Genomic DNA, 16,550 nt, shown 5'->3' with positions numbered 1-16,550 from the left:
TAGGGTTCAGATTCCTTTAATTTTTAATTAGGCTTACTTAAGGTCACAATTAGGGTTAGTGTTCAATTTGGTTTAGGGTTGGGATTCAATTAATGTGATGATTATGGTTCACTTTGGTTTAGTATTACGGTTAAGAGTCAATTTGGTTCAAGGTTGGGGTTAAGAATCAATATACTTTAGTGTTTAATTAAGTTTAAGGTTAGGATTTGATTTGGATCAGGGTTTTATAAGCTTAAGGGTTGAATTTTTATTTTGGTTCAGTGTTAGGGTTAGTGTTCAATTTAGGTTAGGTTTGATATAGAATTTGAGTTGGGGTTAAGATTATGTAATATCCCGGATAATTTTTTTTGTTTTTAAGAGCAATAAGAATTACCAACCAACACATAACCCGTTAAGGTTAAAAAAACATAAACTCAAAGCTTGCTGAAAGTGCAACCCTTCCACTTTTTGATCACCAAGTGCCCAATGTGGGAAGGTGAGAGCATACAGTGATAAGGGGTTCGTTAGCTCACAAATCTGCTGGAAATGATAAAGCAAATACAATACTGGGCGGAAAGACATCCCCTTTCGCTTATCCAACAAGAAAGCAAGGAACTTGGCGGTGAACCAGCCAAGAGAACAATACTGCAGACACAAATCACTCTACCGCAATATTTCAGCGGGAGGACTAAATTACAAATTACTCAACTCACCGCTTACGCAGCGAGAGGACCATTACAACCATCATCACTTGACCACTTATGCAGCGAGAGGACCGAATTACAATTTATCAAATGTAGGCGGCAAGCCAGCCTCTTCCACTTTTCAGCAGGATAAGAGATTACAATCCAGAATGGGTTAGTAGTAATACTACTTAACCTTACAATGAAAATGAAAGTGAGAGTAGAAGAATAATGCTGAACATAAGAGATGGTGATCATGAAATTCTTTCAACATCAAAAACAACAGGCTGGAAATGCATAACCAACAACCCGTAAACCCACTAAATTACTCATATCTCTCTCAATTCTCACTCAATTCACCCCAAAGCACTCCCAAACCAAAACTAGACCAGCAGAAACTAAGACAAACCAAATGGAAGCTACCAAACACCTCAAATTACTTTGCACGCAACCCAATGCACCCTCTAAAACCCATGCTTGGCTAGATATTTTTGATTTGCAATATTAAATTCAATACTCAGTGAAAGGTGCCACAAACTTACAATATGAATCGCCAACAACAAGAAGGATGATTGAACCAGTACCCAAAACGACCAGTCATTCAGGTAGAGAGGTGTGATAAAAAACGTGCTTCAACCGCAGGGAAACCAGCAACTCCAAACTCCAAAAACACTAAAATATGCAATGAAGGTATCATAGACTACAACACTCGGCTAGGTACTATATCTCAAGTACGAAACTGAAAATCGCTAGGGAGTCGCACTCTGAAGCTTCAAAGTTATGACGCCAATCCGACAGCATAACAATGCAAATTTTCAAGATGGCCAAAATCAGAGCCCAAGGCTCATATTTATAACTTCGCGACTTCCCAAATTCAAATGAAAATGGCACCCAAACTCCATTCAAATTCACTTTCATTTCGCCTTATGTCTCCCCACCAACATGGCACCCACTTTCCTTTCCTAGGCAAGTTCAAACTTTCCTTATGGTGGCGTCTTTTTGCAATATTAAACATTAAAAGAAAGATGTTTAATCCTCCTAAATGACCACCAACAAATTTGCCCTTTGACTTAGGAAATAACATATAAATATCAATTAATTATTTTTCCTTAAGTCATCCTCGACAATTAATCAGTAACTGTAAATATTTAAATATTAAACCTTTGACAAGGAAATAATATTTAATTAAATTACTTATGACTCCCATACTGATCATTAACATAAACCAGGATGAAGCAGAGTAAAGAAGACCAAAGAACTGTTGCAGGACTAGGACCCTGTCCACTGCCAAAAATAGAAATACTCCATACTGCCACTTACTAAAAATAGTAAGTCATGAATTACTGCTCCGAAAAGCATGATCTTCACACCCAGTGACAAAGCATGGAAAGCTCAGTAGGGTAGCATCATCCAAACAACCAACCAGTGACAGAGCATGGAAAGCTCAGTAGGACAACATCATCCAAACAACCAACCCCTAACTTACTAAAAATAGTAAGTTCTCGCCTCACCAATGTTTGAAACCATAATTCTTCATTCCACATAGCCTACGGGTCCCAAGAATAGGCCAATGGACCATTGAAAGCACATCATCGAGAAGGGGACATTACAAATTATAAAAGTAAGGATAATTTAATAAGGGTTGGGGTTGGTTTTCTTTAGTGTTAACTTAGGTTTTGTATTATAGTTTGATTTGATTTAGTTTTAGGGTTCAGATTCAATTTGGTTTAGAGTTTAGGTTTTCTCTTATAGATGGGGTTTAGCTAGGTTCACAATTAGGGCTATAAATGGTTTTAGATAGATGTTACCATTTGATTTGGTCTAAGTTGGAGTGATGTTTAATCTAGTCTTCTATTCAATTAGGTTTAGGGTTAGGATTCAATTTGGATCTTGGTTTAGTGAACTAAGGTTAGGGTTCAATTTGGTTCAGAAACTAATTATGTTTATAGTCAGAGATAAGTTTGGTTTAGCATTCAATTATCTTTAATGTTAAATTTTAATTTTGCTTAGTGTTAGGGTTAGGGTTTGATTTGGTTTAAGGTTATCATTAAAGTTGGTTGTGTTAGGCTTATGGTACAATTTGGTTTAGTGTGAGGGTTAACATTCAATATGGTTTAATATATAATTATATTTAGGGTTATGGCTCAATTTTATTTATTGTTGGTTGTAATTTATTTTACGTTTAGGGTTAAATTTGGTTTATAGTTTAGCTATTATTTGATTTAGGGATAGGGTTCACTTTTCTTTAGGGTTAGAGTTCGATTTGGTTTAGAGTGTAGTTAGGTTTAGGTTTATTCAATTTTATTTCTATTGTTAGGGTTAGGGTTCAATTAGGTTTAGTCTGATAGATAGGGTTTGATTAGGTTCACAATTACAATTCAATATGGGTAAGCATTTGATTTGGTATAGGATTCTTCTGTATGAAAATCAGTATATGCTAATTACTCACACACTTTTCTTACCTTTGTATATTGATGAAGATAGGGTTGAACCTAATTATTTGAATTGGATACTCCATAACATTTCATGATTGTTGAATAACCTTTTAACCATTAAAAAGTATGATGTTTAAATGGAGTGTCCATTAAATTCAATTGTCAAAAATAAAATTTGACCAATCAAAGACAAGTATTTACCACTTTTTTAATATAAAATTTCTATTGACTCTTTGATTGTTAAAGAGTGTTATTTTTTAATAGAGCATCTACTAAATTCAATAGTTAAAAGTAAAATTTGAGCAATAAAAGTAAGACAATTATTAACCCTATTAGTTTCAAGTTTGAGGCTTACTCGATAGAGAGTTGTGGGGATACCCTTGGTGCAACAAAGAAAAAGATAATTATTTATCATTTTTTGATAGGAATAAGCTATACTTACTATTGATTATTTAATCATTGAATTGTTTGATGTTTAAATAGAATGTCATTTGTGTAATATGTGAAATAATTTCGTAAGGACCCATAAAAATTTGACCTATATAAACACTATCATCATCATCATCAGTAATTATATCATTTAGGTGACAACTTAAATATTATTTAATAAATATTTTACTTGTCTATATTTATCTATAAAATTGAATAGCTGTCATAATCATATATACCTAAAAATATTGTGACGTATATAGACAAAAAGTGCTTATAATTTTTTTTATGAATATCATTTTGTTAATATACATCCAAAATATTACATATAGACGTAGACACACAAATAAATCCATAGATAAATAACAAAAATAGAAAATATAAAAAAATCATTTATTTTAATTTTTAATTGTTGTTTCAGTTTAAGCATTATTTTTCAAGGGTAATATAATAAATCTTAAAAGTCACATACAACTTTTCAATAAGTTGATTGAAAATAAATGATTTAACTTTAAACTTTACTTTTAAGTTTATTTTATTTTCATATCATTTTTAATATCCGTTTGAATTACTAAAGCTATAAGTAAGAACAAATAGTGAATTTATTTAAATGTATACTTAAAAAGTATTTTATTTGATACATTATTTACATTATCTTAATAAAATAAATGAAAATGAATTATTTAATTTAACTTTCACTTTGTTTTTAAGAATGACAAAGAAAACAACCCATACAAACAATTATACATACTTAAATCAATTTATTTTCTTTTACGTGTATCATTAATATTATATATATTATTAAATATTAATAATTTGGTATGCAAATAAATGTCAAATTTAAATTAAGGAATGTTTGTTAGCATTTTGTTAAAATAAGATTTAAGAATAGTTATAATTAATTTTTATTTTTATTTATATGATTAATTAAATAAAAAATAACATTTAATATTATGTTAAAAATTTTGAATTTGATATAAAAATCTTAAAAGAAAATATAAATTCTTAATATATTAATTAAATTTAAACAGTTTCAATGATATGTCATTTCAAAATATAAATCTTATACATATATGTGTTTTAAAACATATTAATTTTATAAAATTAGAACTTTTTTGTTTTCTATACTATAAAATATGTTGGAACCATTTAATTCAAGATTACAACTATTCTAGATGAACCTATTAATCTTCCCTAAAACATAAAAAATTAATCTTTAAAATCTTTATTAAAACAAATTTGAAATGTATAAAAAATATATTTTTTAAATATAAAATATTATTAAAAATATAATTTTAAAAATTAAATTTATTAAAAAATATTTAAAAATTAACTAAATGTTAATATAAAATTGTATTATTTTAGATCCTCAAAATATTGCTCATTTCTCTCTCTCAAACTAACTATAATATAATTTAAACAAAAATTGAAATTGTCAATGAATATAAAAAATTTCGAGACATTTCTAAGCAGTTAGAAAATTGTAAGTACATATTAATAAAGTTTTGCGGACTTAATCGAAACGCTTCCGTAAATGTTCATGATAGGAATACAATCCCTGTTTGTTTTTACACAGCGCATGTGGGATGAAAAACATCAACACTGAAAAACAAAAACAATTGTTCCAAACGGTAGATGTTATCTGTACAGCAATGGTAAAGGTTAATTAGAAAAGACCAACGGAAATGGAGGAAGGAAATAGTTATAGAAACGGAATCCCACAAAACGGAAATTTGGAATGTCAGGGAATGAAAAGGGTCAGAAAATATGGGGTCCACGGGTGCCGGTTAAGCCAGGCCACGATGAAGAGGTGACAATGATTTTATTAATTAAAACAACATCATTAAAGACACTTACCAAACAGTTAGTGTTTGAGTTATGAAGAGATGTCACCCTCCCACGGGAATGGCAACCTCTAAGAGTCGTTTTTAAAGGGGAATGAAAGGGGGCATACGTGGGGGAGGCATCGAATCATCAATAATGGAATCACACAGAAAAAGATCAGCATCGAACATCACAAACACAATCGGATCAAATAACAAAAAGAATTAGTTCCATAAGATTGAGAGCAGCGATCAAACGAGAACTCGGATTATAGCAGCTCTCTAAGTATCTCAGATTTCTATTGTCAAAACTAATATTTTGTGGTATATCTATTGCATATATATCCTTGTTAATCATGGTCATTAGATATATACGTGTATACATGTTGATCGTACATAATAGAGAATGCGTAAGTTTATGTTTATATGATAGAGTATAAGAAATGCATATTCGTCAAAAATTTGTCTTGTAGGAAAGAACCTAAGGTGTAAAAGGTAGGTGATGAGTGGGCTCATAAGTAGGCCATCTTAGAATGATCATAGTGGCTCCTAGGACAACGGAGCACTTACAGAGAAGAGTCAAGGAACCCCCTTACGACTTCTATCCAACCTTGCAAAATGGCAATTGTCTTTGGGAAGATAAAACATCAATGGTGGAAGTAGGTACAAGCCGCTAAGCAAGCAAGAGGGCAATGATAGACATCCACTCTTAGACTTAGTATAGAAATGGCTTCGGACAAACCCATCATGTCTCTTCCTCCAAACCTTAAATGCCTACATAGAATTATTGACATTATATAAATATGATGTAGTTTATCTAACCCTAATGATTGAATATATACATATGTAAGTATATGTATACACACACACACACACACATGTATGTATGTGTGTGTGTGTGTCTACACGCATGTATGTATTCATATTGCTTATGATTTTAGGATTTAAATCCACGATCACATTATTAAAGAGAAATCTACTTGGTAAGATGCAACCCTAACCCTAGTTTGTTGCATTTGTGATTCTAGAGCGAATTAGGAAGGGGACATTTCAATCTTGCCTTTAAATTTCACCTGGTGTGGCTTCAAGACACTTATTTATATAGCTTATGGAGAGATGGTGGATGGAAAGGAAACATGCATTTAGTATTGTTCATATATTACTTCGTCAAGGGACTTCAATTTGTTGATCTCATTATCTTAAGAATTGAAACAGATTCTCATTTGGAAATATATTTAGAACTGAAGTATTGCTTCAAGAGAAGTTAAAGAGAATTACCTGTCAAGTTAAAGAGGAAGAAATGATTAGGGAGCTATTGCGGGGAGAATCTTTTTTTTGTTCAAGAGCTCTCACAATGGGAACTTTGAGAGGAGACCTACTAGAAACATAAATTTCAAATAGATTGGAATCCAAATGGCGAGAATATAGTGTTTTTCTACAACTCCATGAAGAAGTAAAAAAGTGGTAACGTTTTGATCTCTCTCAATTCAGCTACTAAGAACAATTATCTTCCTTGAAAGATATTCCAAATAAGTTATTAAATGATTCTTATTAATTTCATAGCAAGGACACTAGGATATGGTTAATGATAGAATCATTATTGAATGTATTCCTCCCTTGGTTATAGAGGACTTGAAAAAATTGCACTTTAAACAAAGTTCAATTGAGGAATTAATGTTTGTTGTTTTCCATATGATGAAAGGTGTTGGTGTTGGAAATAAGCCACACCCAGACCAACGATGGACTGGTCCAAGAGGGGCCAGTAGCTCAGTGGTAGAGCACTCCAACAACGTATGGAAGGTCCTACGTTCGAGTCCTAGCTGGTCCATGTCTCAACATGATATCAGAGCCAAGTCCAAGCTAGGAGCCTCAAGCACACAAGAGGTGTGGCTTAAGGGAGGTTGTTGGTGTTGGAAATAAGCCACACCCGGACCGACGATGGACCGGTCCAAGAGGGGCCAGTAGCTCAATGGTAGAGCACCCCAACAGCGTGGGTCCTAGGTTCAAGTCCTAGATGGTCCATGTCTCAACAAAAGGCAAGTCTCCTAGACGTATGACTTGCCAGTAGAGTTTTTCCAAGCATTTTAAAAAAATTTAAAAGCTAACTTGTTAGAAGTGGTTTAAGAGTCTCACAATAAAAAGATGCTCAAAGCCATCAATTCTACCTTCCTTTCTTTCTTTAATCCTCCAAAATAAGGAGCTCCCTCTTTAAACTCATTTCACCCTATTGCACTTTATAATGTTACATACAAGATGATATTTAAGATATAATATTTAAGATGATTGCACTCCAATTTAAGATGTATTTGATCTCTTTGATCTCTCATGAGAAAGGGGGTTTTGTGAAAGGACACCAAATAATACATGGTGTTGTGGCAATAGAATTCATTCACTTGATGGCCACTTTGAAGGAAAAGTATATGTTCATTAAGCTAGACAAGTTTAAAGCTTATGACAAGGTTAGCTAGCTTTTTCTTTGCAATGTCTTACAAACTTTTGGATTTTTCTCAAAATTGATTGAATGGGTTATTAGTTTTGAGACCATGACCTCCTTTGTGTTGATCGATGGTATTATGTTGTTTCCCTTTATTGCATCCAAGAGTCTTAGACAAGGGGATCCTATTGCCCTGTCTATTTATTTTTATGGTGGAAGGTTTAGATAGGCATTATCAAGAGAGAGATCTCATTCAAAGTTGGTTTTGGACTAAGAATATAACTTATCAATTTCATCTCAGTTGACAGATGACACTACTTTAATGGGGTTAACGAAGACTGAGGAAGTATTTAATTTCAAAAAAGTGCTAGATATTTACTTATCTACTTTAGGTTAACTAATATATAATGATAAGTCGAGCATCTTGTTTTTCAATACACTTGAGCGAATTAACATTGAATCATAACCATTCGTTCTTTTCAAATTGGAACTTTACCACTAGATTATCTAGGAATTCCTCTTTCAATTGGTTGTCTAAGAAGGGACCATTAGAAGACAATTATGGATAAATTTCACTTGAGGATTAGTCATTAAACTTTTCAATGGCTCTCCTAGAAATAGTTTGGGTCATCCCCTTGCCTCAACTTCCTTCAAGCTACTTAGGATATTGGTCCTTCACTCATCCTTTAGCAGATTTGATTGGAGAAAAATCAATACATTTTTTTGGAGTGTCATAGTAGAGTTTCACAAGTATGGCTCAAAATCAAAAGGATGCTCAAAGAGACAATAAAGGCAAAATTCAACATGGATGACTCTGTTACCTTCTATAATTTAAGGCTAGCTAAACTATTGTAGTTATCTCTTTCTCCTTCCTTACAATTAGGGATTGGTCCTAAGACTTGAGCTTTTGCGAAGTTGAATAGATTTGAAAATTTCCTCCCTTAATGGTTTCATTAAAATCAACATGAATGGTTCTTCTAGGGGCAATCCAAGTGCTACAAGGATTGATGGTATTGGGCAAGTTAGTGAAAGATTGATTTAATTTCTCTTCTTGTCTTATATGGGTAATCATTCAAATAATTATATGGAAGATTTGGTGATTCTAAAGGCACTAGAAGATGGCCTTAAAAAGGGGAGAGAAAGATTACCTATTCCAACTAACCCTGTGATCCTACTCTCATGTTGAATAAAAGTAATCTCCAAAATGTTTCCTAGAGATTGACTTCAAGCAATTTTTTTGTTTCGCCACAAACTTTGAGTCAATATCCCTTTGCATGTTCTTAAGGAACGTAATAGAGTGGCAAATTGATTGGCCAAATGGCCCTAAGAAGGGGTATGTAGCTACAATGACATTGATTTGGGTGATTTGGACCATGATAAATTGATACAACTCCTTAAGCTTCTTTCCGATGATTAAATGGAGTAAGGTCATTAGCTCAAGATGGGACACGATGTGGCTTAGGAGTTGTCTTTTCCAAGGGTACTAAGTGGTGTTTCTATAGGATCTCATGGTGGATCCTTCTTCTATTGTATCTTGCAATTGGGAATTGTCGTCTCAAACTCGTGTTGCTATAATTGAGTTTAAGTTTTTCTAAACTAAAAATAAAAATTAAAAAATTGCCAAAATGAGGGAGCAAATTGGAAATTAAAAATACAATTAAACTTTTTAACAACCTAAAAAAAAATAACCTTGGCGATTGTGGCATAGCTTGCAATGAATGAAAAGGCCTTTGATTGGAGAGACATTGCAAGCCTTCTTCCTCTTCTTCATGTTGGAAAAAATTCAGATTAAGTTACAAAAAACAATTTTGGAGTAGCTTATGTTTTAAAGTGTGTAGGATTACAGAAGTGTTGTGGGAGGGTTATGGGGTCTCCACGCCCCACTTAACTTTGTTTGTTAAGTGTTTTTTTAAAACAATAACTAACTTTTTTGTCACTAGGAATGTGTACACCTACTCAAGATGATCAAGGGACATTGATCATCCTAGGGATGGCCAAATCTCCCAAAGGCATTTCCACTTTTTGAATGGCATCGATGGACATTTCACAATTTTTCCATAGATTGAGAACAGCTAGGGGGCATCCCCTATCATCTTCGCATACCAAGAATTTTGCAGGACAGGGACTGGGGTCTCAGAGAGTGGTATGCGTCCCCTTGTAACATAGAAAAATTGCAATCGAGCTTAATTATTGATTTGAGGAATTCTCAAAAGATAAGTTTCAAAGCACTTCCTCGATCACTACATGACACCCAAGTTGAACATGCTAGCAGCCCAACAATCTCCATTACACACTCAAATATTTCTAGCAACTATGTCTCCTCTTAGTTTCTACATTGTTGCATTCAATTAAAAAATTATTTAAACATGAATTGAAAAAAAGCCTCTAAAGAAAATGTATCCTATACAAACAATATTGTTTTAAATTTTAGAAACGCTGCATGGATAGCTCTAACAGTTTAAACAGTCTCATGGGTTGTCTTATGTGAACAGTGATTTTAACACCTATTATCCTATAAACATCAATCTCATCCAAACCTTGCGCTTTGCTCAACATGGCTTTGTGACCATGTACATATTCATTCCATGATACAATTCCACTAACAATAATGTCAGCTCCACACACCTGCATGATGTGAATTGAATATACATATTTTCACTTTGATAATGGAAAAACTTCTGGTGTCTACAAAGCATGTATTCATTCACTAGACGTAACTATCTTGCAAGATAAGCTGTTACATTCACCTTTACATTGTAATGTTGACTCTTATCTCCATGCTCCAAAAACTACTGCATATGTCTGTGACATGTAAACTAATAGTATCATGAGACCTATAGAAGAGAATCAAGAGATACCAAATTCATGTAAATCAATAAAATATCCATATTCTAAATCTACCAGTATGTCATGTTCTTGTTAGGATTGCAATTTAAATTTAGCACCAAATTTAAATAAGGAATTATTAAGACTCAAGTTCTAAACAATTTCATCTTACCAATGAATTTGTTCCCACGGAATGATCACCTTGACATTCACTCGATTGATTTTTTCCTTTCCTTTTTGGCATGAGCGATGGATGAGTCATTTAAGATTTGGAAGTTCTATTTGCCTTCCGAACTAGAGCAACTGATAAAGGTACCCCTCCATCTTGTTTGTTTACAACTTTACACAACCCTTCCAGTGCTCTAAAACAATAGATATTAAAGAAAAAGATATTTGTAAATTATTCTCTTTCCACAAACTGTCTTGTCCTCATACTCTGTTACTTTTATGTATGATTGTTATTTCCATAACACTATTACCACATCATCGAAGAGAATAAGCAGAAGCTTTATAATTCCCCTCATGGATAACAATGTTGTTCTCAGTCACTTTAGTTATCTGTCTCAAAGACAAGCTTCATAATTGGAAACTCCTTACGTGATTTAACCATCAAAACAAAGGCAATCAAATTTGTTATAAAGCTTCAAATATGCTAAGAATGAAAATAAGTTTTGAAACAACAGTGACATTTAATTAGAAATATTTGTTGATTTTGTGAAGCAGCAAACACTCAAAGCTTGAATACTTTCAAAGAGAACTGCTCACATCAATACACAATTGCTATATCCTCCCCATTTCAACGTGTTACATATAAGATCCAATCTTGATCTAGTGCTTCTTCAGTTATGCTCATAACGTTCTAAATAAAGCAATTGATAACAATAACATTTTCTCTTATTCATCTCTCACTATTTATAACAAGAACAAGATTTGGATGATAACCGGCTTCTTTTTGGTTTTAATTTTTTGGTGCATCATCTCTCACTATTTATAACAAGAACAAAAAGGATTATACTGAGAACAAATATTATATGTTAATATTAATATGGAAAACTCCATAAAGATTCTCTAATATACTCGTCCAAATGGCACAACATGATTGACAAGCTGAATATAATAGTGGCTCACAATCTCCCTTATGTGATCAAGCATTTCAAGCATTTCTAACAGCTATTTCCCGCATTAATTTTGCAGGTGCTGCAATCAGTTCAAACACCTATATTAACATCAATTGAGAAAAAGATTTAGTAGCAAATGTACCCTATACAATCTGTAGTGTTGTACAATTGAGAAACCCTACCTGGACAACCGGTAAAGAGTTCAAACTGTCCCATGGCCTGCCTGATGAACATTTCCAATCCACTTACAACAGTGGCCCCGGTCTCCTCTGCTTCTCGCAGAAGTCGTGTAACTTTTGGTGTGTAAACAGCATCAAAAACAAGATCATATGACTTCAAAGCTTCCTGAAGAAACATTAGTAATCAAACCTCTCACTTGAGTGCACCAAAAACAAGATCATATGACCTCAAAGCTTCCTGACGAAAAAAACAAGTGCATAAAAACTATCATGAATGCAGAAAATTCTATTGGAAATTTTGCTTTCTGAGTGCAAAAACGCTAGTTTATATTGAGGTTTTGAACTACAAAATTCTTTCAGTTACTCAAAATTTGACCATAGATTACGAACAAGTACCTCCTAGACATTTACAGAACTAAATGATCTTCATGTGCACATTGAGGATCTCCATATGCTACATGCAAGGACAACGTGATTACATCTGATCAAAATACTTGTTCATTTCAAATAAAAGTTCAAGATATCTTCTTAGTGTCAAGTATTGACATATAAGGTATGGTAACAAATGATAAATGATATGGATGTGTGCAGGCAGCATTCTAGTAAATTAAAGGCACTGCATAGAAAATGACATTGTAAAAGCTTGAGTCAAAAACAACAAAATGACATACTGCATTCAATTTGCACCAAAAAATTAAAACCAAAAAGAAGCCAGTTATCATCCAAATCTAGTTCTGCCTTAACTTCACCAAGCAGGATTTTGTCCAATTGTATTGGAAAGCCTCAAAAAGGAATTCAAGGCTACAAATTAAAATAGTTATGCCTACGACAAGGCAATACAGCATCTCTTTCTTCCCAACCTCTTCATTAGACATGTTGTAACCACATGCCTCTTGTTGATTCCTATGGTAGGCCTGTTCCACAACCATAGCTTACTTCAACTGTGAAAATCCAAGTTTGCTCCAACTTGTTAGAAAACCATCTAAATTTGATGCCAATTAAGTCATTGATCAATTATTCAATGATTTATTCTTACAAAGGGATGCACGGCATACTTTTTCAGCATAAACAGTCTCAAAGAAAGTTTGCATCTAATTATTCAGGAAATGACAAAAATATGGATGCAATTGAGCTCAATGAGGAAAACCAGATCGTGAACATGAATCCTTTCTTCTAGACTACAAGGACATTGCTACATGGAAAAGAAGGAAGAAGAGACAATTCCCAATTGTAAAAGACCAGACTCATAGATTCTTTAGACATAAGGCATAGATGAGAGCTGACATGGATCCCAGGTGGTCCAGTGGACAACACAAGCACCGAAGGCCTAGATGTGCTGTAACTTGTAAGCATGCAAAAATAATATGGAAATAACGCATTAGAAAAAGAATGCTAGGACTAACATAGACCATTTTTACTAATCTGCATGTTTTGTACAGGGCATGCTATCATTGAGATGTACGGTTGTATATTTATAATGTCTAGCTGCTAAATCTCTCTATCTGTTATGTTTCAAGTGTGCATTTATAGTTTACATGATCGTGAAGATGGAGGTTGTTTTGGAAGTTCAACCAATTGATCTTCGTGTATGACACTTCCTCTTCCAATTATAGTTAGAAAACTTGGACTTGGCCAAAACTCGATAGACCCAAAAATTTTGACGGTGAAAAACTTGGCAACTTAAAAAATTGCTTAAATTTCTTTAAAAACACTTTTTTTTTGTAAAATTCAATGGCAAGTATCCACCATAAATGAATACAAAAGTGCTTTCTATTAAGTTTGATTGATTTGATTGCAACTTGAGTACAAAACTGCATCATCATGTGGAATCTTGATGGCTGATAGCCTGATTCAATAGATAGCTGACAAAATGAAAATAGTAAAACTAAACGTAAATACAACATTTTACATCTTACTCTTCCCTAATCTGCTAAAAAGTGTTGATGTGCTTTTATGACACCTCGAACACAAAATAAAATACTACGTATTCTATCCTCTTGAACAAGGAAATCTCAAATGCTAAACTTCGTGATCAAAGAGACTTACGCTTAGCTGGAACATGGAATTTGATTATTAAACCCACTCGGAAAATAAAAGACAAAAGAATAAGATTGAGAGAATATCAATGATGATAATGGATAGTGCTTTGATAGATGGATTCCATAATCAGCCTTTGCTTTGTCATGAGGAAACAACTACACAAAACTAATGCGATCTCCAAAGGTAACGAAGGATTTTCATATTGTAAAACATTCATCCAAATACCCAATGCTAGCACAATCCAAATGAACATCCACAATCGAACTAGTGCTAATATAGGTTCAAACTAACCATTCATTGCAATTTCCAATCAACAAATTACAAATGGCATAAACAAGAATTTCATCAAACATCTCTACATTTCTCCATCAAAATCAATTAACTTTATAACTAAATCTTATGAAGTAGAAACCATGCAAAATGTTAACAACACATAAAGATCCACCATATCTTCAATAAAAATTATTTGTTTATTCCATCATAATCTTGGCAACAATATTTGATCTCCTCCTCCTACTGCTACTTCTACTTGCTAACTATTATTAAACTTTACAAGGCCTTATATAGAGGTCTTGATTACAAATGAAGGGCCAAGATCGATTGTCAAATCAATGGCCAAGATAATTCAAGGAAAACCCTAATTGGGGTAGTTACAACTACCACCTACATTCATTTAATGTCCTCCAATGAGAAAATTGCATTGCTTTGGATACATATCCCCTTTGAATGTGGACCAATGAGAAAATAGGAGTTATTACATTGAATTTAGTGCCTTCCACAGGTATAGTTGTTGATGAGTCAAGTTCATTGAACTTGGACATGTGATGGCATGCCTTGCTGATCACCAAATTAATAAGAACACACGGGCAATTGAAAACAAATAACAAGGCAATAATGATATGAAGTTCAAGAGTTAATCAGAGAAACAATTACAACCACAATTCATACCAATTATGACTAGAAACAAAGCATTGTTCTTACAGTTCAAGGCAGACAATCACAATGAAACAGTAATGTTTCCCCTTCACAATGTTCCTAAATTGTTACAAAAGATTATTCGACCCCTTTTAGGAATCGGACTATCTACAACAAAATTAAAACACTAACTTCCTACAAGCTGCTATGGCCTTCTTCTCTCACAAGCCGAATTGACCAGGATGATCGGTTTCTTGTTGTTCATTTTCCCTATTCTTTGACCAATTCTTTTACAAACACGTCCAACCCCGATTCACTATTAATCTCCCTTCAAATAGAGGAAAACTTGGTTGGTTAATGGCTGCCAACATGGCCTTGGTAACCGATTGCTACCGCATGCCCTTGCAACTGACTGCCAACATGTGCAATTGTCGGTTGTTGTTCGATTCATCGAATTTAGTTGCGAACGCATCTTCCTATCACAGTTAAGACAAGAACAAGAACATGAACCAACCCAAAAAAAATCTGTGACAAGAATTGGGAGAAACTGCGACAGGAAGACAAAAAAAATAAACTCAACCAAAAACCAAAACTAAAAGAAAACCAAACAACAAAAACCATGAAAGGAAAGGGGATGCCCCTACATCAACATGTCGACTTGGCATCACTTGATTGGTCAAGAATGATTAGGTGTCACATCAGCATAGATATCTCTTATTACTCAACATCATCCAATTGTTTGATGTGATGGTTTATACTACCAAATTACATCATCTTGATCAAGTTTCTAACTTGATTAACTCTTCTAAAACTACCTTTCCTCCTTGATCATTCTTGCATTTCATTCTCATGTTTAAGAATCACCCCTCTTGAACATTTCTTGATCCTGAACTCCTTGATGTAGTTCTTGACTTCATATTGCAATTGTCTTATGCTTGTTCATCTTGACATCTCCTCACAGTAATCCTCTTGTTGTTGTAGTATATCCCATGTAGTTTTCCTCCTTTGCATTGTTGAGTTCCTTCCTTTGATCTTGGATTTCCTTTGGAAATCCTAGGTCGATGTAGAGTCTTCCTCGTGATCCCTTGAATGTCTTGATGTCCTCTCACAAGCCCAATGTCCTCTTTCATTGCATAATGTCCTCTTTTTCGATTCACCATTCAATTCCTCTTAAAATTGTTGATCTTGGTATCCTTGCAAATGTTGTCCTCCAAGTCGTATCTTCGTCTTTTCTCAAACTTGAACCTTGATTCCTCTTGTTGTCTCCTCCATGTTGCATCTTGGATATTGATCTTCTTTTTGTAAACACATCATTGAGGTTGTAAAGTCCTCAATCTTGCACATGTGCATCCTGAACTTCTCATGATGTTGAGTCTTTCACGTTGATCTTGGATTTCATCCACACGGTTGAGTTTCTTCATCCTTGATCCACTTCCTTGGGTGACTTGAAACTTGACTCCTCCAAGTAATGAAGTCCTTTGTTTGGTCACCATCATTCCATGCTTCTTTCCTTGTATCAAACCTAAAAAGGAACACATTTTGAATTAAGAAGAATGAAATAAAACTCAAACCTACACATACTTAATTCATGATGAAGGATCCTAAGCTTCACAATAATTCTTGCTTCAAAACTTTATGAAACAAAAGAAAAGCACATTAACGCTTCAAGAATCGTGTTCTTCAAACTCC

At 33.7% G+C, this 16,550-nt stretch overlaps 1 protein-coding gene across 3 annotated transcripts in view; it reads right to left on the bottom strand.

Moving 5' to 3' along the window:
• Positions 1-11,370: 11,370 nt before the first annotated feature.
• Positions 11,371-16,550, bottom strand: part of LOC131037472 (bifunctional 3-dehydroquinate dehydratase/shikimate dehydrogenase, chloroplastic) — a 144,040-nt gene continuing 138,860 nt past the window's right edge. For all 3 annotated transcript variants that reach the window (XM_057969608.2, XM_057969610.2, XM_057969611.2), the window contains 2 exons: positions 11,910-12,072; positions 11,371-11,806 (listed from right to left, as the gene is read on the bottom strand). In XM_057969608.2, the coding sequence (XP_057825591.2) occupies positions 11,763-11,806; positions 11,910-12,072 (207 nt within the window). In that variant the 3' untranslated portion in view covers positions 11,371-11,762. The remainder of the gene's footprint in view (positions 11,807-11,909; positions 12,073-16,550) is intronic.

The sequence above is a fragment of the Cryptomeria japonica genome, chromosome 6 (assembly GCF_030272615.1).
Source record: "Cryptomeria japonica chromosome 6, Sugi_1.0, whole genome shotgun sequence".
Taxonomy (NCBI): Eukaryota; Viridiplantae; Streptophyta; class Pinopsida; order Cupressales; family Cupressaceae; genus Cryptomeria; species Cryptomeria japonica.
Note: the sequence above shows the minus strand (reverse complement) of the source record. Positions and strands in the feature narration are given on the sequence as shown.